The sequence below is a fragment of the Canis lupus genome, chromosome 25 (genome assembly GCF_003254725.2).
Source record: "Canis lupus dingo isolate Sandy chromosome 25, ASM325472v2, whole genome shotgun sequence".
Classification (NCBI taxonomy): Eukaryota; Metazoa; Chordata; class Mammalia; order Carnivora; family Canidae; genus Canis; species Canis lupus.
In genome coordinates, this window is record NC_064267.1 from 4,643,936 (window position 1) to 4,669,481 (window position 25,546).

At 38.2% G+C, this 25,546-nt stretch overlaps 1 protein-coding gene across 12 annotated transcripts in view; it reads left to right on the plus strand.

Moving 5' to 3' along the window:
- The window catches only part of DCLK1 (doublecortin like kinase 1), a 340,908-nt gene that overhangs the window by 246,728 nt on the left and 68,634 nt on the right, over nucleotides 1–25,546 (plus strand). For 6 of the 12 annotated variants that reach the window (XM_025462494.3, XM_025462499.3, XM_025462498.3 and 3 more), the window contains exon 6: nucleotides 13,831–13,925. In XM_025462494.3, the coding sequence (XP_025318279.1) occupies nucleotides 13,831–13,925 (95 nt within the window). Of the gene's footprint in view, nucleotides 1–12,589; nucleotides 12,920–13,830; nucleotides 13,926–17,825; nucleotides 17,908–25,546 lie in introns of those variants that run through there. The other 6 variants (XR_003142225.3, XM_025462502.3, XM_025462503.3 and 3 more) reach the window with 4 other exon arrangements.

Consider the following 25,546-nt stretch of genomic DNA (forward strand, 5'->3'; position numbering starts at 1 on the left):
GAACCCCCATGGAGCAGAAAGGAAGAACAAGATCATGGGCCTAGTCAGCCTGTCGCTCCTAAAATCTTGGCCATTTGGTATAATCATGGAAAGTTGTAAAGGAGAAAGAAGCCCCGCATTAACGGAAATATTAGCAATACTGTAAAAAACAACAATATTACAAAACAAAATCAGTCCCCAATCTAAAACACTCCGACATTGACGAATTTTTAATATTTTCTCTCTTCTTTCTTAGTATATACCAGGTGTAGTGGGGGAGATATCTAATAATGGGTGATTAACCAAATTCTTATGTTTTTTTTTTTTACGGGATAACTATTTCAACAGAATCAATATACATAATTTAAGCATGATAGCTGGTGACTTTTTGTTGTTCTTGTTTTTAACAGTTTTTAAAATGTTGATTTAGTAGTTGTTTTTTTTTTAATTGAAGTAGAGTTGACACACAATGTTGCATTTGTTTCAGGTGTACAACATAGTGATTTGACAAGTCTGTACATTATGCTGTGCTCTCCACAAGGGTAGCTCCCGTCTCTCACCATAGAATGCTATTATAATGCCATTGACTACATTTCCTATGCTGTGCATTCTATGTCCATGGCTTATTCACCCCATAACTGGAAGTCTGAATCTCCCACTCTCCTTCACCCATAGTGCCCATCCCCCACATCTCTCCCTCTAGCAACCATCCATCTGTTTTTTATATTTATGGGCCCCCTCTGCTTTTTCTTTCTTTGTTTATTCGTTTAACAGGTTTTATTTTTAAGACCTGTAGGCAGGCAGTTAAGTGCTCCTGGGTTTGGGCAGGAATTTCTTTTTCTTTTTTTTCTTTTGTCCTTATAAGTCAAGGAAGGGGGATAAGTTGGATTATCATGCACATGTCAAAGAATGGAATCATGAGATCTGGAGTAGTTACTGTCTGCTACTAAGTTTGCTACTATAGATGCAGAATAAGTGTCCTGTTTTCTGTCTGCTTATGGCAGCCAGATTGAAGGAGGGAATACAAGAGAAAAACATGGAGAGAGAATTTTTGCAACTCAGAAATAACTGCATAAATAGTGAAAAACCTGTTTTACTCCAAAAATGAATCTAAAAATTTGAGTTTGAAAAAAGGAATTGTGAATCTAATTTTAAAAAGATAATTATGAATACAGGAAATCATTTCACTTGAGAATTAACGTAACATAATCACTACTCAGCATCTTGAAGATTATATAAATCTTACAAATATAATACATCTAATATATCTACTTGTAATCTTATAAATATAAATGAATGTATCATTTACTAAAAGTAATTTCAGAAACTAAAAAGCAGACAGGCAAATGTAATGAATATATTTGTATTTGTCACTGCCAACATTTGTAACTATTCTTTTTAGAAGTTTAAAATGGATAGAATGAATTACTTCAAAATCAGTAGATTTTTTTCAAACAAGCATTTCTCTTTACTTTTGTTTCCCTGAGCCCTTTCAACTCTAGTTAAAATCTGGTTGATTTGACTGGCACTAACTTGGAATTTGTGGTAAGTGTGCCATGGCAGGTAGTATCTTTTCCATAAAGTGGAATCTGAATCCATTCTAAAATTAAACTTCATCAAGGTGTTTTTAACTTCTAGGTCAAAATTAATTAAATGGTACTGATCACATTTTGTTTAACATGAGACCTTTATGCATATAAAATTTTGCCTTTTGATCTAGAAAGCACTTTATGCAACCATTTCTTGGTTGTATAACAGCTTATAATATGCAATGACTATCTCTTGATTCTGACTTGCTACCAAACCCTATCACCTTCCTCTGGATGATTCTAACTTAGAGAAGGTCTACAGAGCTGCAATACCCCATCACAAATCTGTGGATTATGTCAGTGTTCCCAAGACCACTCTCTTTCCCTAGTATCTAAGCTCAGAGTTTAGGAAGTCCCGTGATATTTCCATTTCTTTTCTGGGCAAATGCAGCTGCTGGGTGTCAGGGGAGTGCCTGCCTTGGGCCCCTGCACTGTGCTCACCTAAGACTCTTGGCTTCACCCAAGTATGGCTTTTATACCCAGTGGAAAGGAGCACTGAATTATCGCTACATTAACTGCATCACCATTTTCCTAAGATGGCCTGTTCACTGTTCTTCAGAAATCATAAAGACTAGAATGTGAATAATTTTACTTTCATACCTCTTAAGGGTTGATGTTGCCCCAGACCCAATTGCCACCACAAACCTGTCTTTTTAACATTAAAGAACCTTTGCTTCTACCCTTAAAGTATTAACTTAAAGTTTGAAATAATTTCTATTTCATTTGTTCAATTTCTACCTCCAATATTCACCTTTCTATGTTATACAGAGATTAGAGCTTAGTATAAAGTTAAGATATGGTCAGTTTTCTCTTTTGTGTTTTAAGATTTTATTTATTTATTCATAAGAGACACAGAGAGAGGCAGAGACATAGGCAGAGGGAGAAGCAGGCTCCTCCTGGGGCGCCTGATACGGAACTCAATCTCAAGACTCCGGGTTCATGCCCTGAGCCAAAGGTAGACGTGTCCCAAGATTTGCTCAGTTTTCGTGCCATTCTGATGTTCATGATAATACTGTTAACTGTATTTAAATGACATCAGAGTTTACATACGATCTTTATGTCTTTGATCGTTTTTGATTCTCCTAACCATCTCCCAGCTACAGTCAAGACATGATAGTATTATTTGTTATGTAATAATATACACTATTTTGTTTTGTTTTGTTTTTTAAAGTTTTTTTTTTTTTTTTTTTTTTTTTTTTTTTTTATGATAGTCACAGAGAGAGAGAGAGAGAGAGGCAGAGACACAGGCAGAGGGAGAAGCAGGCTCCATGCACCGGGAGCCCGATGTGGGATTTGATCCCGGGTCTCCAGGATCGCGCCCTGGGCCAAAGGCAGGTGCCAAACCACTGCGCCAACCAGGGATCCCTAATATAGACTATTTTTGGAAATGAGGAAGCAGTGAGGGCTGGGGGAACTGCCTGGCCTAGAGTGACTGAGTTAATAGTGGCAGCTCAGGGCTGGCACCTGGGGCTCCCAGTGCTCCAGACAAGGTAGGCTGGCCATCCTGGATATCTGTTTCTTCACCTCTGTTTATTAGAGATTTGATCTCCAGAAAATAACTAATACAGTACCTAGTTCAATGTTGCAATTTACAACAGCATAACACTTTGCAATAGAAGCCTAAATATTAGTCCCAGGACCAGCATTCCAGGAGGTGAAATGATTCACTCCAGCTTCATGATGTATGGTTAAGTGGTAAACAGAAACTTTCCTTTGTAAGTCAGTGTTAGAACAAGAATGGGAAACCTCTATAAATCTTCTCTTCGTCCCTTACTCATTCTTCTTCTTGGAACTAAAGGAAGTTAGAGGTGATTTATGAATGTAAGGTGTTCATTTACACATTCAGAAATATCAAGTGCAGGTCTGCTAGTGTCAGGTGTTAGCTAGGCACTAATAAGGCAGAGATGAAAGAAACAGCCTCTATTCTCAAGAAGTACACAGGTCAAGCCCCCTAAATAATTTAGAGATAACATAATTCATATACTTGTTGAATTATTATTAATCTCCTTAACAGAGAGTTGGAAAAGGCAATTGGAACTACAAGAAAAGAGAAACCAGGAGCCTTACTAACACACACAAAGAATAATGAGTCCCTAGACAATTGTGCACTGAGACTTTGACTGCATTTATCACTAAGAAATGGGAAATGTGGTTTTTAGTTGCTTCTTAAAGAAACAAGAATATATAAGACTATCATAAAGAGTGTTTAATATGGGTTGAATCTTTATTCATGTGTGTTTATCTTTGGAACACAGACGTCTCATAAAATGTGTAATTTAAAAGTGAAATTCTTTTAAACGAATTCCTTTTTCTGCACAAGGAAGTTATAACAAAATATCTCTAAAATAAAAGAATAATATGCAACTAATTTTATTTCAGTAAGAATGATGTTTAGTTTTGCTTTATATTGTTTTCTTAATGTTAAAAATGTAAGAAAACCACATTTACCTATCCTGAATTTTCATTGCTATAGTCCATCTTAAAATTTACAGATTTCAAAATTTTGACCTCTTCATTGATCACTTTAGAAGAACTTCGGGGCTTTTTGTTTGCTTTAGAGTTTTTACTCCCATTGAAATGGATGGCCAACTTTTTATCGTAAAATAACACCTACTTAGACTGTCTCTTTAGAAGCTATGGGAAACATAACGGAGCCCCAGCAGGTGCCATCACTTCAAGCATGAGCTAATGGACTTTCTTGACTTTATAAATTTGTGGTCTAAGGTAGGAACCCTCCTGACAACAACCATTCATTCATCTAATATGCATAGAGATTCCATCATTGACCAGCAATGCTGAGTGCTGGAGGTGCAAGGGTAAAGATTTGACAGAGGATAAAGCTGGGTGACTTAGTTAATGACCTCTTACCATGGCTAAAGCACCATTCTGTCCTCCCCTGCTTCACACTCGTATGTGACTCTGGAAATCCTGCAGTTTTCTTATTTATGCTATTCAAATTTTCCCTTTTTATGGTTATATAAACATATTTTATGCAACATATGCAGATAAGACAGGAATTAAAGCTGGGGAAGCAAAGAGAATTTTAATCAGCTTTCTAGTCCAATATGTCAGCTTTTTAGATTTACATCAGACACCTTCAAAGGCAAATTGTTAGCTTTTTTTTTTTTTATTTTTTTTAGCTCAGTCTTTTCCTATAATATAGATTTCAGCCTTATACATTCTTTGGAGGATCTTGGCTGCTTTGGGGTTCCAAGGGAATTCTTGAAAACAAAGTGCACCAGGAAGATCAAGGGGGCTGATGATTCATCTCTTGTGTTTTTGGAATTTTCTGCTGCATGTGAAGTTCAGTCCTCTTTCCATTCTCTTTCCCTGTACCGATCAATTCCTGGTAGTGCTTCCTTACCCTCAGCAGATGAGTATCTCCAAAGGTACTTTTCAGAGCTTTGAACCATGATCTTGACCCATTCTCTGTAGGGGGCAGGCAGCAACCCTACATCAACTGCCTTTATGAACTCCTCACTGTAAATGCCCCATGTTAACTAAATAAATATTCCCTGAACATCTGCCATGTTCCAGTCATATCTTAGGTCCCAAGGATATGAAGATGATTAAAGCACCGTTCTTGTCTTCATGTTGCTTATATTCTTGCCTTCAAGTTGATATATATATATATATCACTTACTGTAATACTGTAGAAAGTGCCATGACAGCCCAGAGGAGGAAAGGATTAGATCTCATTCATGGAGTCAGAGAAAATTTCCAAGAGAAAAGAACTTAACAAATTGAAGGATCCTGCCAGGATAAGAAGGACCAGGAGGGCATCACCACTTGAAGAAACAATATGAAGTAAGGCACAATATGAAGTATATGGCATATATTTTTTAAAGATTTTATTTATTTATTCATGAGAATACACAGAGAGGAGAGAGCGAGAGGCAGAGACACAGGCAGAGGGAGAAGCAGGCTCCATGCAGGGAGCCTGACGTGCCCTGATCCCGGGTCTCCAGGATCACGCCCTGGGCTGAAGGCGGTGATAAACCGCTGAGCCACCTGGGTTGCCCAAAGTATATGGCATATTTAAGGTTGCTAGTCTGATAAAAGCACATGATAGATTGGAGGAAAGGGTTCGAGAGGATGGTGGTAGCCACGTTGATGTTGATCATTGCAAAGGCTTATGAAGGTGTGTTTTTGTTATAGGTATTAGGGGGTGAATAAGAATTTAAGCTAAGACCATGATTTGATTTTTATTTGAATTTTAGAGACAATGGTGCAGTAGTAGAGAGGGTGACTACACATGAGGGGCCAAGAGCCATGGAACTCTATGAGGCTATTGCAGTCATGCTGGAAAGAAATTGTCGGATAGAATTTAAACAATAATGTTAGGAATAGGGTAGACTTTGAAAAGGAAATGAACCAGGAATTTAACTGGATATGAGCCCAGAAGAGGAGAGAGGAATCAGAGACCAGGAGCATGTTTGAAGGTTGAAGAGGAATGGTAGGTGAATACATTTCAGGTATGTGGAGTGTGAGTTGCTTTAGAAAAACATCAGTAGGCAATTAGGAATTAGTAACTGTGTTTAAGTCAGATTTGAGCCAATGATGCATATCTGGGAGACCCTGCATATAGTAGTGATTTAAATAATAGAAATATAGGATGTCTTTCCCTCCACCCCAATGAAAGGTTTGTAGAATAAGGATGGGCATGGCAGCATGGTGACCATCTACAATTAAGGGTTCTCCTGCAATACCCTGTGGGGTGGGGGCAAAGCACCCCATGGGGACCAGAGGATCTTCAGAGCCCTTTTGTCTCAGGACCCTCATCCACACTGGGCTTTACATGTCCAGTTCCCTCAGAGAAGGGCTCTGAGATCCCAGCTGACACATTTTCATAATTTTAATTTATATTATTTTAAAGATTCTTTTGTTTATTTGAGAGAGCGAGAGAGCATGTGAGCAGGAGACAGGGTAGAAGGAGAAGGAGAGAGAAGCAGCCTCCCTGCTGAGTACAGAGCTCTTGTGGCGATCAATCCTAGGACTCTGAGATCATGACCTGAATTGAAATCAAGAGCCAGATAGATGCTCAACTTACTGAGCCACCCAGGCAGCCCACATTTTCATAATTTTAAATCAAAGGTCTCCAGGTGATCCTATTTCATTGTTGAATTAGATTTTTTTCCCCTTTTACCCTGAAATCATCTTTGACTCGTTCCCCCCACCCCCCATTCAGTTTATCACCTGTCTTCCTGGCTCCCCTTCCCAGTGCTGCTCTAGAACTCCAGTTTCTCACAGGCTACAGAAACTGCTTGCTAGGTGGCCTCTTCCCTGCCTTTTTCCTCTGTCCCTTACATCTGCCCTGCACTCTGATGTCAGACTTGTCCTTACTTCTGCCTGCCAAAAAAGAGTCCAAACTCCTTCTTCTCAGATGAAGAACAATCTTGATTTGGCCACGGTCTTCCTTTCCAGCCCTATCTCCCACTTTTCCTTTGGACTCATGCTTCATCCTGTGAACCAATTTAAATTACTAGCAGATACCCCTTGGGCTTTTCCACTTGATACCTTTCTGAGTCTTAAGAGCCTTCTTTTGCCCCTTCAGCTGTCAAAAGGGCACACACGCCGTTGGCCCAGATGACTCTGTGCAACCTCACAATGTAGGTAGGATCTTCTGATCACCTCACTATCTAGGGTCTTCTGCACCTCTGCGATCCAGTGACAATTGATTTGGCTCCTGGCCTATAGGAGACACATGATTTCACCCTCCTAGGTTTTAAGGTTTCTGAAAGCAGGAGTTTTTTGTTTTTGCTTTTGTTTTTGTTTTTTTTTACACATTCTATAGTGCTTAGTGCTTAAAAGTTCATGATAACTACTGGGTAAATTGGCCAGATGAGTGAATTGAGAAATACTAGGATCTGTTCAAGTTGCCTAGATTTCCTGGTGTTCAAGGGTCTTTTTGTACATATTTATTAAAAAAATTTAATTCACAGGTCACTTCCTACATCCCCACAGTTTCATTATTCTCAGCAGACAGTCCCTTTGAATTGAATCCATTATTTTAGTTTAAGAAGGAAATGTAGGGGTGCCTGGGTAGTGCAGGCGGTTAAGCAACTGACTCTTGGTTTCCCGCTCAGGTCATGATCAAGCCTTGAGTTGAGCTCTGCACCCTCCTCTCCAGGCTTGCTCGCTTTCTCTCTCTCTCTCTCTTAAAAAAATATGATCCATTTCACCTATGAGTTGAGCATCTGTGAAGACAGAATTAGGAAAAAGCATCTTTCCCTAAGTCTTCCCATCCCCCACCCCATTAGATAGGTGTCTGTTTTCTCTTGGCCTCATTTGACTCCCTCTGCTTTTTGTTTCTCCTCCTCCCTCCTCCTCCTCCCTTCTCCTCTTCTTCCCTCCTCCTTCTACTCCCTCCTCCTCCTCCCTCTTCCTCCTCCCTTCTCCTTTCCCCTCCTCCTCCTTCTTTTTCTTCTTCTTCTTCTTCTTCTTCTTCTTCTTCTTCTTCTTCTTCCTCTTCCTCTTCCTCTTCCTCTTCCTCTTCTTCTTCTTCTTCCAAATAATGTAGCAAACAATGGACAAAGGCTAAGAAAAGAGATTTTAGAGTATCTACAGCCTCCTCCCATTATCAGGGGATGAAAGTCTAAGGCAAGCAGTTAGATCTCTTCAACAACACTCCTGAATCCCTACTCTCTAAATACACAGCCGGACCCCATATGTTTGCAAACGTGTTCTCTCCTCTTAACCCTGCAAGAGCAGTGTTAGAGATACATGAGCCACCTTAAGTGCAGAAAGGAAATCAGGAAAAGACAAGGTAGATTTTCATGTCTAAAAAGTTCCCTTGTAATTAGTTAATCTTGCTTGGAGATTGCTCTGATTTTGAGACCAGTTTGAGACATTTAAACATTTAGCTTCCACATGTGGTCCGAGACTTTTAAAAATGAGACTATAAGGAGAAGAAACCCTTTAAGGCATTACTGAGTTAATATACACGTGAGTCTAGTCATTTAAAAGAAGCAAGGAAAAAAAAAATAAAAGGAGCAAGGAATGAGTAAAAATAAGTGAAGTATTTCTGAATTCTAGAGTTTTTTAGTCACTTCCATATTCAATTATAAGTTTTGGGACATAGGGACCAATAGAGTCAGACATGTAGTAAGTATGTGGTGTACATTGTGTGTGCTGATTACAGAGACCTGAATTATGGCTTCAGTGAGTAAAATGGGGCAGGATCATTTATCTGAAATGATAAAGAGAAAGGTGAGGCTGGATCCTGCGTGAGGAGTAATATCCTGTGACCAGCTCATGCTGTTGTGTCCCTGATGGGCTTAGATGATGACTCGGCTGGATGGAGGCAGGGCACAAAGTAAGGTGGGTAAAGTCAGCTCCACAGATGTCATACACAGCTCTTGGGTGGCTGGTTGTGTGATTGATCCTCATAGGATCTGTGAACAATCCAGCCTAAAGTTTAGCATTTGTCATTCAGGAGGTAACAAGAAGACCAAGGGATACAGGATTAAAGGAAAATGAACCCAGATAGATCTGAGTAAAGGAAACCTTAATGGGTTCAAGGCAGTGGATCTGATGAGTACTTCAGTAATTCAAATGTAGCCATCTTCACATTGAAATAATTAATCGTTAGACCTGCTTGGCCACTTAAAAGCAATCTTTTTTTTTTTTAAGATTTTATTTATTCATTTGAGACACAGAGAGAGAGTCAGCATGAGAGAGAGAGATCAGGAGTGGGGTAGAAGGGCAGAGGGAGAAGCTGACTCCCGTCTAAGCAGGGACACCCTGATATGGGGCCCTGGGATCATGACCTGAGCCCAAGGCAGACCTCTGCTTAACCACCTGAGCCACCCAGATGCCCCATATACCACTCTTTTTTAAAAAAAAATATTTACTTATTATTTGAGAGAGAGCACAAGCAGGGGGAGCAGCAGAGGGAGAAGGAGATGCAGACTCTCTGCTGAACAGGGAGCCAGATACAGGACTCGATCCCAGGACCTCAGGATCATGACCCAGGTACCCTAAAAACAACCATATTGAGTTTAATTTTTCCCATTCGAAATATAGAATCCTTTATTTTTTTAGAAAGATTTTATTTATTTATTCATGAGAAACACAGAGAGAGAGAGGCAGAGACACAGCAGAGGGAGAAGCAGGCTCCATGCAGGAGCCTGACCTGGGACTCTATCCCAGGTCTCCAGGATCACATCCTGGGCTGAGGGGGGGCTAAACCGCTGAGCCACCCGGGCTGCCCTATAGAGAATCCTTTAATAAAATAATACTTTACTCTGTAAAATGATGCCATTTGTCATTTGAATTTTAATAAGATCTACTAAATAGGTGACAAAGCCCATTTTATTGGCATTCAGAGACTTCTGGTATTACAGGATAAAAACAACTGAACTCAATACATGTGTCAGACTTACTTCTGAAATAAAATTATGTATTCCAGCAGTGATTCAACAATAAACTATGTGGTATTGTCTGGATGTCAAGAACCATTTTAAGAAGTTGCTAATGCTTCTTTTAGGTGGCCAAGAGGAAGAATCTGAATAGAACTCTGACCCTAAGAATTCAGACTGTTCCCAACTTTCAAGCAGGTTGTGTTCCAAAAATGTTTGATTGTAAATGGCTTGTTTGGCACTTGAGCTACATCTCTCAGGAGAGGTGGCAACACAAATGGAAGTCCTGAGTCCAGTGGCTTTTTTTTTTTTAAAGAATTTATTTATTTATTCATGAGAGACACACAGAGAGAGGCAGAGACATAAGCAGAGACAAATCCCAGGGCCCTGGGATCACAACCAAGCCAAAGGCAGATGCTCAACCACCGAGCCACCCAGGTGCCCCAAGTCCACTGGCTTTAAATGAAGGAGGTGCCCCAGTGATAAAGAAGGAAATCCAGAGGTCTGAAGACAGGAGACAAAAGTTCTAGACGGGTCCTGAGGCATCAGGACAGGCCTCTCACAGGAAAGAAGTACAGTTCTTTGAGAAGACATAAATGAAATCTTTCCAACTGTTCATCTTTGGGCAAGTTATTTCATCTTAAATAGGAAAAATTATATCTACCTATACTGCAGAATTGATGTTAAATAAGTTGTTTCAGTCTGACATGTCCAAATTCTTTATGTCCTTCCAAACCTACTCCCTCCCTCTCTTCTTGCCTCAATCCTCTTCAACCACTCAGTTACCATATCCTATAGTTTTGTACCTCTAAAATCTTGCCTGAATGTTTCCATTTACCTCTCCCCCTTCCGCACCCTCATTGACCCAGCTACACCATTTCTCTGACCACAGGACTTGTAAATGTGCCATACTCCCTCCTGCCTAGACATCCTCCTTAGGTATATCTCCGAGCCCATTATTATTGTTCTCCCTTAATCCATTCTTGACGGGCAGAAGCTCTTGAGAGCTTTTAAAAATACAAATCTGATCTCCTGGCTCTGGCTTAAAATCATTCAAGAGCTTGTCATTGCCCTTTGGATAAAAATCAAATTCCATAACATGAATGTTAAATCCCTGTATTATGGGACCCCTACCAACTCCTCCATCTTCATTTGTAAGACTTTTTCCCTCCAGCTCCATTTACCTGCCAGGCCAACTTCTTTAGGTCTTTTCAATGCACCACACTGCTCCCTCCCTCCCCAGGCCAAGCCACAAAACAGGTGCACCTCCCCCTATCCCGCCAACACTTTTCCTTCATTGAGCCCTATCCTCTATCACCTGCAAAATCCTATTAACACTTAGGTTGGATTTCCTTACCCTTTCTGTAGGGTGTAGGGTGACTTTGATCCCATAGTTTATTAGGATTTCAGAGGCAACAGCCAAAACATCCCTCCTCAAAATACTTTATTGTGATTAATAGTTCAGTTATCTGATTTCCCTGCAGGCTAGCAGGCTGGAGCCTTAGGCAATGTGGTGGTGAAAAGTACAGATTCTAGATTCTCTTGGTTAGATTTGGGGCTCTTGTCTCCATATTTGCTGGTCAAGCTGCTTATCATTTAATGCTTCAGTTTCCTCTTCGGTAAATTAATATTGCCTGCCTCATAGTTACTGTGAGTATTAAATGAGCTTATATATATACATATATGTGTATATATATATATGTAAACTATATATGTGTATATGTATACACATAAGCTCATTAGTGCACATGTAAAAGGCTTAAGTGCATTAACTGATCCATAGAAAATAATTCTTTGATAAACTGGGATGCACATAGAATGGGCACTTACTAAATGCAAACATGTTGCAGTTTTGCTTTTTAAAAAGGCTAAGGCTGTCATACTGGAGTCCACTTTCTCTTTTTCTTTGTTTTCCGTTAGCTTTATAAAATTTGTGGATCAAAAGTCAAAAATGTCAATACTCAGCTTGCTTCCCCGTTTACTTTCTCCCCCCAGTCTGGGTAGCATTTAGGTGTGATATAGAGATGCAAAGTGGAGAAGTGGACCAAGAAAATATTACTGTCATAGAACCTGTCTTTCTGTCAACTCAGAGGGATCTCTTGGCTTGGTAGTTGTAGGTTCTGCCTCTGCCTGCAGTTCCTTGGTTCTCTCTCGCCTGTGTCTGAGCCCTTCGCACAGAGGCCAAGGGCTGGCAGTCCGGCAAGAAAGAGGAGGCCTGAGCATCTCGCTTTCAACAAAGACAGGACTGTAGACTTGAATGCAAGCAAATTAAAACATTCTCAGCACTTCCTACTTCAATCTGCCCCCCCCACCCCCAAAATTGTTATTTGTTGTTGTTTAGAAGGCGTCACGGAATACATTTCAAAGGCCAGAACTACACAGTAGTGCAGCCTGGGTTCTGTGACATTTTTTTTTAAAGGTCTTTAGAGAAGATGACAAAACAGGGAGCTTCCCACTCTCGTGGGCACTAAGTTTCTGTGCAGACGTTGTTGGTGAAAAACCAATAAACACTGTCCCAGGCCACTGAATTTTGTGAGGGCGTCCTTATTACCAGGTAGTCACCAGGTTTTAGAAGTTATTGTCATTTTGATTTTCGGGTGAGTCACTGGGCCTCTTGCCCCCCAGGCACTTCATTATGATTCAGAACAAAGCCGGAGAGGGCTCTGGCTTCCGGGACTTACTGGTGTCGGGGGTGGGGGTTGCGGTGGCTCTGCTTTGGCATGAGGCTTAATTGACACCTTTGATGTAGCCTAAGACAGAACCCGCACCTCCCACTGCTGCTTGGAAGACGTCAGCCTTACGCAGAAAAGGCATCTGCTGATGAATCCTGAATCTCATTCAGCCTGCTCGGGGAGCAGCCTTAGCCATCCTTAACTAATCCAACCGCTTCCCAATTCCGCGGGTGCTGGGCTTAGTGCTGAGAAGGGATTTCGTCTCTTGCTATTGCCAGGTTAAACACTCAGACTGTGTCCATGTTAGAACTCATAGAAGGTAAGTTAAATGTATTCTTGCTCTCCTTCATGGAAAATGTTTATTGTTGCTAATTCTCCTTCGTGGACTGTGGTTGTAAAACATGAGAAGATGTTGTCATGTGTGTGGGTAATAGAGTGGCAACCTTATATATCTTCTTATGAAGAAGTCCTGTGTCCAGAGTGTTTTGTCAGTTCTGGAGGTGATGTTACTCAGAGAAAGGAATTGCTTACTTGAGTTCTGTGGCTTTGACTGCATTTAGTGATAATGTCGTCTGAAAGTCTTCAGAGTCCGGGAGAATTCCAGTGATTTTAAACCTATCAGAAAGCAGCTTTCATTTTCAAGTAGCAATGAAGACAGACTGTAAGGAGTTCCTGAGTGTGTGCCAATTAGTTTGTCCTGCTGAAGGCAGGTCCTTCAGAGTTAGGCCAGAGGGATATGTAGGGGACAAGTGGATGCAGGAGCTTCTAGAAGGGAGTTGTTAACTGTAAAAAGATAGGGGTCTCTTTTAACAAGACACTGAGAAAATCACTTGGGAGCCGTGGAAATATATACTCCTACTGGGTGGTTCTGGGAAGCTAAACTACAGAACGAAGGATGAATCCCATTGAAAATGTCTCGGGACCTTCACCACATGGCTAAAACTATGGGCACAGTTAAAGGCACTGTTAATACATTCATCAGGAAAGTTATCAAAAGTACATTTTTCAGAATGTTCATGTAGCCTGATGGCTATATTTAACACAGGATTAGCAAGACAGTGAATTTCTGCGAAGATTATCCGCTGAAGCTGTTTTTTAGGACTACATAGAAAGGGTCCTGGAATTTTAGCAAAAATCGCTCTATAACTGCTTGTTTCTTTGCGAAGATGATTTGTCATGAAAAATTTTTAACAAGCCATTTTCTTTTTCTCTCTGATTCTTTGCTTCCAGTTAATGGAACCCCTGGTAGTCAGCTGTCTACTCCGCGCTCGGGCAAGTCGCCAAGCCCATCACCCACCAGCCCGGGAAGCCTGCGGAAGCAGAGGGTAAGGATCTTAAAAGCAAGCTCCTTGTTTAAGACCTGCCTGAGCTCCCGGTGCAGAGTGACCCAGGTGCCAGCTCCCAAGAGCACTGCTTGTCTCTAAGTAATAACCAGGTGAGGGCAGGTGGGCTATGGCTGTGGCCTCTCTTAGCTAGAACTCAGGGCTCTTGTTTTCTCTGAGTTTGTCCGAATCTTGACTCTGAGAAGAATTAACAGTTGCTGCCTCACTTTTAAATACCCCACCTCTTTTTGTTCTGAATGGACCAAGACTTTATTGGCACTGGTTTGGAAGCTTCCTTAGTTGTAATGAGGTTATTAGATCTCATTGCTGACCATCAGCCTTCCTTAAGAAGGAAAAGGAAAATGGGGGTTATGGTGGGGGATTGCTTTATGGCACAGAATGGTGGTCCAGAGCCGCTTAGGGTCTGTGGCACCGAGGATGGATACATGTGACATGTGTTTTTGTGAATGAAACCCACATCAAGTGCCTTCTTTTTCATCACTATGTGCATTTTGGTGGGTTTTTTGTTGTTGGTGTTTTTTTTTTTTTTTTTTTTTTTTTTTAGCTTCTTGTGTAATACTAGAGAAGTATACTGAGCTTAGAAACCAAGTCAAAAAGTTACTGGAAACAGCGTTAGCTTCTCCATGCTCAGGAAGGGGGAAGAACTACTGTTCTTATCCTCTCAAAACCTGTACTGTCTGTCTTTTCTAGTAATACTACAGCAGGAATAAAAGGGGTGGGAAAGGGAAGAGAAGAAGGTGCTGAGGAGGGAAGCGAGAGCCTTTTACTGTCCTGATTTCATGAGCGAGGTGGAGAGGAATATGTGCTCTTAGGAGGCTTTATGATGGTGCTTACTGTACATTTTAATAATAAGCCAGGGCTCCTTGGAGGCTTCTGAACTCAAAGACTAGATTCTTAGTTTGGTTTATTATGCTTTAAAATGAAACTTCTGAGTTCCATAACTTTAAACTGCTTCCAAGATGGAAGCTCTTCCCTTCAAGCTTCCTGCAAGGTTGTATCCGCATGCCCCCATCTAAAAGCAGGGGGCTGGGGACTCCATCAGACCCGGGTCCCTTTGGTACCTGGCCCACCACGTGTCAGCTTATGCTGTCTTTCTCCATGGAGCCTCCTGGCATCAGGTGTAGCTGGTTTAGATTATTTGATGAGGCCTGGGTTTGGCACCAACTCCTCCACTAAAAGGCTTCCAGTCTGCTATCCTGAGTCTCAGTTGGAAAAACAAGGCAAAACAAGAAAGAGGCTCCTTCCAGATAGGAAATCCAATAATTCTGTTCCATCTGAGTGTTTTCACTATGGGTTTCTTGTTGGCCACAACAAGAAGTCTAATTTTTTGCATTTTATTTTTTAAGATTTTATTTATTTATTCATGAGAGACAGAGAGAGAGAGGCAGAGACACAGACAGAGGGAGAAGCAGGCTCCATGCAGGGAGCTTGACGTGGGACTCAATCTGGGGACTCCAGGATCAAGCCCTGGGCTGAAGGAGGTGCTAAACCGCTGAGCCACCCCGGCTGCCCTAATTTTGCATTTTAAAGTACAGGAATCAGTAGTGAACTTCTAAAAGAAGAATTGGCCAAATTCATATGATCCCCTAAGTGTCTATACTTGAGTTGGGGAAGGTGTAGTAGGGTGTTTCATTTCTGGAAAAGTTACCCCCTTCTATAGGAGCAGTCATATATAGCACAGATAGTTCTCTTTGAGAGAATAGTCTCTATTTTGAAGTGTATACTTTGGAGAATACACCTGGCATAGTAATCCCCCTTCATCCTTTGAACAAATTAAACTCAGATTCAGGCTTTAGCTCATACTTAGTTGCTAAGACTAAATTATGGTGACTGAGAATCCCTGCCATAGATTTGAGCTTCTCTCCCTGTTTGCGTATCATTGAGGCCTCCATGGGTGAGAATATAAAGTGCTTTGCCCAACTGTCCCTTCATTGGCGGAATGAGGGTAGATTTTGCTTCTTCTGCCCTCTGTATTCTCTGCATCACTATAATTTTGTCCCAATGAAGCAGAAAATTTCTCTCCAGTGACTAGCAGCTGTGTGGCCAATGGCTTCTATAATTAACATTACCAGCACTTGGGAAATGATTATAAAGGGTAGCTCTCTTGTAGATTCTTCACTGCATCATTTAAACTACCAGTGCCAGCATCTACTTGAGAGGGAAAATAATCCCATTTGTTTCAGGGAGACAGAGGCTTATGGTCATCTGAAAACATTTATTAAGCACATGTTGTAAGCAGAGCACTGGATAATTCAGAGATGGTTCAGTTTCCAGGCTTTTAAATTTAGGCCGTAAATGAACATCCTCCATCCATGTACCATGTCAATGCATGGAGACATTCCCAGATGCTTTAGCCAGAGAAGCTTTCATCTTGGTGTGGAGGCAACTGCATCAAATAACCCCTCCCAGTTAAAACGGGCCTAGCATATCCCTAAAAACTGATCCTGTTTCAAATTTGGTTAATGTTCTTCTCAAATGGTTGGCTATACTCCTATGCAGGAAATACTGAAATAAGTAAAAGATGGTAAGTGCTAAAAGAAGATACTTCAAAGAATAAATTAACTCTTTTTATTACAAATTGGAAAACAGTAGCTAGTTCTATTTTTCCTTCTGTGTTGCCTAGCAACATGGCCAGGAAAATGAGTTGGCTGTGCCCCCCAACACACTCAGACACACACACACACACACACACACACACACTTACACTGCCTACCTCGTTTAAAAAAATAGGAATGTATTTCTTTAATTTTTAAAGGAATCTTGATACATTTGACCACTTTCTTCACAGTCAGGAAAAATCTATATTCCTATTTATGTTAATTATGATGATTTAATCAGCTTTTTCCTTCCTTTGAAATCATATTTTTATGTTACAGCTCTTGGTATTTTAGAATAGTCATATGCAATAAGAGTCTGCATGCCAGTTAGTTTTCTTCATAAAAGCATTGGTGGCAATGTACCAAACAACCTCCCTATTTTTTCAAAACACTATTATTTAAATTGCTGTCTAGAAGCATTTAACTGATCACAGAAGCAGATATTATAGGATCTTTTCTATCCATGAACTTCGTTTTGGTCTTATTTCTTAATACATCAGGAAGAAATGTACTGTGCTGTGTAGGTTGAATGAAGCTCCCCATTATACTCCCACAGGGCTGACTTGTGTAGATTATCTGATCAGTCAGATGATGTGAGATGTGGGTGGTACAAAATAGAAAAGAAGCCAGAATTCTAGACTGTCTGCAGATCTGAGCCGGTTGCCTGGCTACCAACTGAGAGATCTCCTAGCAGAAAAGGCTGGAGGGAGGAAGTAAAGAGGTGATTGGCGAGTGGTTGGAGAACCGGAAGACCATTGGGAAGGGAAGGGGAGGTCAAGCGTGCATTTTTTCTGTTATCTAAATATAAAATTTTGAAAAGGCAGTTTTTATTGGGTTTATGCGATACGCAGTGCAACAACATTGGGTTGCTGCTCTGTGACCAGAATTTGCTAAATGCCATCTGGGGTTCCTGACAGATTATTTTGTGAGGTAAGCACATTCCTTGTCTACCCAGAATGGGAAGGAAATGTTCAAGGAGGAATTGCCTAGACACATAGTAGTGGAGTTGGCATCCATAGACCTCAGGATTTATAAAACTCAACAGGACACAGAAAGGGATAGCTCAGAAGCAGTTCAAGCCAGTTAGGCAAAATAAGCACTATTTTTGTCTGTTTCAATGGTCTCTCAGTTATTATCTTTCCTCTTACCCAAAACTGAAGACTCTAAAAGGTCTGATGACATTAGAAACCAAGGATGCTCATTCATTAGTGCTCCACTCCTAAGAGAGCCACAGGGCACCCAAGAAAGCCAAGTAAACAAATCTATACCGCCCTTCATCTTACAGGACCTGTATCGCCCCCTCTCTTCGGATGATTTGGATTCAGTAGGAGACTCAGTGTAAAAGAGACAATGGAGCAATGTATATGGTTTGTGATTCGGTGAAGGTGTTTCACATTTCCTAAGAAAAGTCTAACAGCAAAATACACAAAAGAGTTTTGCATACCTTGAAATTATGAACTCAAATTATATAAAAGTAAATACACAGGAATTTTATATTCATCACGTTAATCCTTGAAGATATATATATATATATATTTCCTACATTGATTTGGTTGGGGAGCTCCATTGCTGAGGTTTTTTTTGCAAGGCCTGGCTTTAGATGAATTTCATATATGGACCCAATATTGAGTGTAAGAACGAGCTAATGATTGAGCAATATAAGGCAATAATTTCTGCCGATGAGGTTTTCATTTAATCATAAGTAGACATATAGATACAGTTTTCCTATACTCTTGGTCAAGGGAATTAAAATGGTACTAGCAGACATTTTTTTCTTAAAGTTATATTCTTTTTAAAGTTTGGATTGCTGATTTTTTAAAGATACTTTATTGCAAAATAATAAAAATATTCAAGTTTTTTTTTTTCTTCCTGGCCAGTAGACATGGCTACTTACCATTTTATGGGTTAAAATATCTGAGAAAAAACACTTGTGTCAAGGACACAGCTCATGAAGACTCTAAAATTAGGCATTAGGAACTTTACTTGCTTTTGTTGTCAAGTAAATTTTTTTAAACTTACCTTTCATTGGAAGCAACATAAAGATAGCTTACACAATATACCAACATGAAGAACTTGTTCAGTGGCATTGCGATAAATTACATAATTCCTCCCTATAACCATATATGTAATTTTTCAAATGTGAAAAGGCTGAAACTACAAAACTTTTTTTTTTTTTTTTAACACACAGACCTAAAAAAAATGTGTCTGGATTTCTTCTAAGAAGAAACAATTTAAAAGAAAAATTCTCTTAAATGGTGCTATGCAAATCAGACCCCAAATATCCAAATTGCCATTCAGAAAAGTCCTGATGTTGTAGAAATTTTCGTATGCAAAACTCCTTTTGTGTTAAACCCAGTAAATCTATGATTATAACCCACTGTTTAACATTAACTTACTAATTCTGCTCTTCTGGTCTTCTGTTTTAAAAATCATAGTCAGCTTTGCTTAAACATAAAATAATTATTTTAAAATCTGAATGTTAAAAATTAATTTTACGTGTATGGTCTATTGTATGTAAGCCATACCCTAGTGATCATTTAGTTTTACTAGTTCAAACACTAACAATTTAAGACTTGTGAAGCATGGTTTTGATATTCTACAGGCTTGACATATCTCAGTAGGTGATAAATTAAAATTGTATGATGCCATTTGGAGGCCTTTCATTGACTTCTTTTCAAATTTTACTTGAAAACTGAATTTAAAAACAAAATGTTTGATTCAAGATGGAGAGAAATTCAGTTGTCACATACCGTTTTAAATGGCATCAATTTATCTCCTTGATAAATTGCTCAACTATCAAATTTTACCATCTGGTTTATAGTTACATATGTTACCATCTCACTTTTCAAGTGAATAAAACATTTCAACCAAAAGAAGAAAAAAAAAGAGAAAAGAGTCCAGGCAATCTAACAGCATCTGAAAACTTAGCCTTATAATAATTAGTGCCTCATTATCCTGTCTGTTGGAGAGAAAGACACTTCTCTGGCAGGTTATTCGAACCACAAACTGAATCATTCCATCTTGAAAGAACATTTCATAATAATACCTGTTCCAGACTTCAGGTTTTAAAACTGTTTCCAATAGAAATGAACAGAGACTCCTGCTGAGATCAAAAGGCTGCTTTGTTTTAGCTGAAACAGTAAACATCTGTGAAGTTGCCTATGCTGGTGTCTGTTCTAGTTATGTCTTTGTAAAATGCATTACTTAATACAGTTGAGTCCATAAAAGATTAGTATGTATTTGACTGAACTGTCAAAAATGCAAAGAAAGCAGTGGAACAGTTAACTTAAATCTGGTGGGGTCAGATGGTCCAGAACAAAAATAAATTCCAAAAATTTTAACTTCTCTGCACTGTCAATCTTAGGGACAAGTATTGCTTAGAAAGGCCCAATAAATGCTATTGTTCTGGATAAGTGGCAGATATTGCCAATTGATATGAAGCTCATGGCTTTGTTTAGACATGGCAAAAAGAAACTGTACTTGTACTAATTGCCGATAGATATCATGGCCAGCTTTCCATTCAGGCAGTTCCAAAGGAAATGCTGTTCCCCAGCATTTAATCTTTTGAACATATGACTTTTATTAAAGCACTGTTCAGAGGCAATATATATCATTTACTTTTTGAAACGAAAGCCCCTCAGAGATTGAAACAACACACCATTTATAGACTTTGAGATCTCTTTCTATGCAGAGCGTAATTCCATTATACTAAAGCAAAAATTAAAAAAAAAAAAACTCTTAGCAACAAACCAGCAGTTCTCAGTTCATTGGTAGAATCAAATTGATGATTTATAGGCACTTAAAATTTACTTATGTACAGAATTATTTTTTAAAAATTAGGCATTGAACTTTAAAATTGTTCTACTGAGCAGGAGAGAGCTCCAGCAAAAGCCATCCATTTTCGTCCTTATGGTAAACCTTAAGTGTGCTATAAAGACATTGTGCTCGAGTTAAAAGTTTGACATTTCTTCATTTGCCCTCGCTTTTTTTCCCTTAGACATCATAGAAAAAGAAAGGATAAGGATTTCCCTGCTTTCAGCATTTTAGAAATGTAAAACAATAGTCTATCAAGTATGAAGTTCAGTGTGTACTCAGAAGACTGGTTCTGAAGCCATGTGGTTGATTTCTTCTTTGTCCTAAGGGGGAAAGATCCACAATGTTTATATACTGTCATAGGCTTTTAAGACATTTCAGGCTCACCCATCTGTACACATCCCTGTGCTCTTACATTGACTCATCTAAATATTAATATCTTCAAAAACCATTTGAAGCAACATTTATATATGGTATGTGTTCCCCACATTGCATCCTCTATAATCTATACATGATTAGGCTAGCTTTTTGTTTTTATTTCTTTCCCCATTTAAAAACAATGAAGCCTGAAAGGCACATTTCTTAATGAAAATAGAGAACAGTATTCTTGAAAAAATAATCCCATATATTTGAGCTATTGGGCTACTAAATTTTTCATATGTGGCCATATATCTATACAGGTGTGTGGGTGTCTATGTAAATTTTCAGGGCTCAGTGTGTATATGGGTGTGCTTATGTACGCATTTGTGTATGTTTGTAGACCATAAATAGTAAAATATGGTGACACAGCCTTATGAGTTACTGGCTTTTGTGGAATTGTATGTAAAAACTTCATGTCATAAATTGTTAAATGTGACGTGTTAGGGCATTTTTAAGTTCAAAAGCAGTATGCTAAATTAGTATGCTTAACTAGTAAGGCAAGATGGTTCCAGTAGATGTATTGATTTATTTAACAAACAAAAAAATTGGAATCCAGTTATACAGAAAAAAACGTGAATTCAAACAAATTCAATATTGTGTTAATTATTAAATATAAGCACACATTAATGTTTATATTGTTACGTCTTGACATTCAATTATCAAAATGAATGAATCCTATCACTGTGGTTTTCTCTAATGTGTATGTATTGATGAGATGTATTGATTGTCAATCAATAGTCACTAAAAAGTGAAATAATGATATATAGAGTTGTGGTAGCTGAAACATAAAGATAAAACAATCCAAACTATGTTTGATTTGAAGTAAGTTGTTAACAAAGCCAGATAACCTGTAAGGCAATTTTGTATGTTCTTTCAAAACACTATTCTAACTGCTGACATATTTTCAGTAGTAACCTTCCTGTAATTGCTATATGTGTGTATATATCTATATTAATGTATACACACTTGAAAATGTTAATTGAATGAATTTGTTATATATGCATACATTTGCCCATTTATACATGTTTGCATTAGCCTTGCTAGCATCTTTAATTATGCATGAGAGTGAAAACTGTATTTGTTTGAGATATCCCATAAGAGTGTAGTGTAAAAATTAGAGATATATTGAATTCAATATACAAGTTGCCTGATGCAGTGTTATACTGCCAGCTGAAAAATATTTGTAATTTTGTGTCTGTAACGCATGTGGAAAAGATAGGAAATCTGAAGTGCTAGCTGTAATTTTCAAGAGTGCATGATATATAGTGTCTTTAAAATGTGGTTCATTTTGGTAAGGATGATGGATAAATTCCAAGATAGTATAAATGGTGCATGTAATACATGGGTGTTTGTATTATATATGGCCACAAAAAGGTTTTGAAGCCAGGATAGTAGGCATCTAAAAGGTCACAGGCAAAGAACTATGAAAGCTAATTTTCTTGTGATGTGTATTTTTTTAGTTTATATTCATCAACAAGCAAGAAATTATTTGTTCTAAGGACTTTTACTTCAAAATACACTATGAATGTTGTAAATTTGGATGAAATTTTTACAAAGAGGTGACATACTTTCTGCATACACTTGAGTTGCTTGGATGTATATTCTCTTAAAAAGAGCATTTGGTGTTAAAATGTTTTAAACAGCAATATAATTTAAAAATCCATTAACTGAGGCCCTCAGCAGAGTTTTATAGAACTATGAGATGTTTCATTTAACTACCCACTTTTGGAAGTTCCATCACTTTGTGTTGTGGTTTCATTGTAAAATGTTATAGCTTGTATTTCCCACTGGACCATGTTACTCCCCTCAAAGTTAACTTTGTGACACTTACCACCTTAGAATAACTATGTAATAAACAGGAAAAAACACCTATGTTGTTCAGTGAGTTTCTTTCAGAAAACTTATAAGAAGACATTGACATTGAAATGACTGTGAGGAGTAATGGTTGCTTTCATAATTATGTTTATGGCTTTCTTGTGATGTAATTAGTGTCAGTGAATTGATACTTGAGATACTGCAGAATGGCATTCCTTGCCATCTAAAGTATAAAATACTGGCAATATGACAAAATAAGGGGATCTGATGAAGAATTCTGTTTTGGCTGCTTATATTAAAATCATTGTGCTTTCCTCTTAGGGTTGTTTTAATGGTGAATTTGTCAGGCAAATGGTCAACTGATTGAAAAAAAATTGACATGCACTTTTTAGACATACGAGCTGTCTCCTGAGTTTGAAGACTTTTTTTCCCAAGGTCTTCTAATTGTAGAGTGAGGGAGATGATCATGTGGATATATGTATGTGGGTGTGTATACAAGTTATTTTAAGTCACTGAATAAATGAATATGTAAAATAAATATATAATAAAAGAAATAGTGATGATAATAAAATGCTTGATTACCCAACTTCAATCTAGAACAAAAAAAAAAAAACACACTTTCATTCATAATGTGGTATAAAGGAATATAGAAAATTCTACTGGCTTAGTTAGAAAAATATTTTTCTTAAAATTATTATAGAAGTCCAAAATTCTAGTTTTTAAATCTAATGTTTTTGTTAGGTTCATTTTAATCTTAAAATTAGAGTTGCTTTAGTTGGTTCTTTTTATTATTTTCATGATAACGTAAATGTAACCAGTGCCCAAAGCAATATGGCACAACTAGAAGGAATGTTTACAAATTTATAAAATTCCAAATTGTATATATACTTTCTTAATATAATAGAGTTTAAAATAAAGTATAGTGGGTGACAAAAATTGTAGTGAACTCCCTTCATCACAGACTAGGAATCTCATTTGAGAAGTAAATCACGGAGGGAATTATTTTATCAAGAGGTGATAACCTAGATGACTTTCTGGTTCCCTTCCAAACTATGATTTCATGAAGAAATAAGAAGAAACATTGTGCCTCCCCCCTCCCTAAGACGACAGCCTTTTCAGGACAAATGGTTCAGATTTTGAATTTATAGATCTTGGCCTAGGTGAGTATAGAGACTGGACACAAGAGCCAAGAGGGCTGCCTGATAAAACAAAGTTGTAACTAAATACATTTATTTTTGAAATCTTGGCTCCTGTGGGTAGCTTCACTAACACAGATTTAATACCAGTATTCCCATTTTCATTTTTCCTTCCTCTGAGTAAACCAATTTCATGAATAACTGTTCTCCAGTTTTTTTAAAAACTTTGACCAAATCTCTATAATAATATTTTACGTTTTTCAATATTGATTCTTGTTATGCACATGATTACCTATCCCATAAACTGTATTTATGCTAAACATGCTCTGAAGAATGCAGATAGATGAATTTTTTTTTTGATAGAGGAATTTGGAAAAAAGGAATTCCCCTTGCCTTGTTTCATGTAATAGAATCTTATTAGTTATTACAGATTGATGTGACCAACTTATTATTGTTCATACACACTTGGAAAGCAAATGAATGGTTTTTTATACACACTTAGAATCCTCAGGTTTCAAGCTTTCAACAGCAAGAGTATGATTTAATTTTTTTTTTTTATTAAAGGAGGTCATCTTTAGAGATTCTGTAGACTTCAAATCAAGAATACCAAGACAGGAGTTTGAATTTGTTAAATATTTCCTGATTTCGTTTCCTTTCCAAAGTTGATCCACTTGATTTTTAAATAATTCTTCTCCTTCTTCTTCTTCTTCTTCTTCTTCTTCTTCTTCTTCTTCTTCTTCTTTTTACAATTTTTCAAGTTAATATTAACTAATAGTTGTATACCAAGGCAGGACGTGAAGTGGAAGTAAATAATTATCCAGTCAAAGCTAAAGTTATCTGGTGAGATTTTTCTACCTTGAATGGATCAGTGGATTAATTGGATATTTTTGAAAACTTTATTCAGTGTGATCCTCATGATCCTCAGTTGAGTGACACCATTAATACAAATGGCAGGGGTAACTAGTGCCATTATATTTAAAATGAACTGTTTTTAACTACATAGTCATCAAATACATCTTGATAAAATGTGGTTAGAGCTGTTATGTCAGCTTTCTCACTTATTTCACAAAGTGTGATATGTTCTCCATCTGTTATATGATCCCAAGCTAAATAGCCACACTTAGGATGTGTTCTTACTTAGGGCGGTACTTTTATGAAGGTGTGTCATAAAAGCATCCAGGTGCCAGCAACCTGCCCACCTGGTTCCCATTAAATCTGCTTGGAGGTGATAACATTTCAAATGTCACAGTGTCTCTTAGAGCAACTAATTGCGTTAAATTCTAAAAAAAGTATATGTTCTGTACTACACATCCAGATGCCTTAGAATTAGCAAACTAAAGCAAACACCATTATGCATACTATAAAATGGTTTATCTGTTCAGAAAAAACAAATAAGCAAACTGATTTCACTTGTAAGCGTGAAAAAATATAAGCAGGCTTTTCGGCTTCTGTTGGTCTAAATAAAGGCTGATTAATCTCTTTGGGTTAATTCTAAAGAGCAAGAATTTACACATTTTCCCTTTACTACACTCAAAATCTTTCAATCAGACTTATGAGCAGTAATAAAAGTGTTCCAACACTGTCTAAATTAGTATATTTAGGATTAGTAACTAGCATACACAAAGAGCCATGTTGTTTACTGAATCACTTCAACTGGCAGAACAAAAACGTCAGGTGGCAGAATCAGAATTAAGAAAAATAATAGTTTGTAAGGATATCAATGTAATAAAGATAACATTTAACATGAATAAACAGGGAGTCTTAGACTTGATCCAAAGCACCAAACTCCCAAATACAGACTAGCAAGACCTGATATAACCGT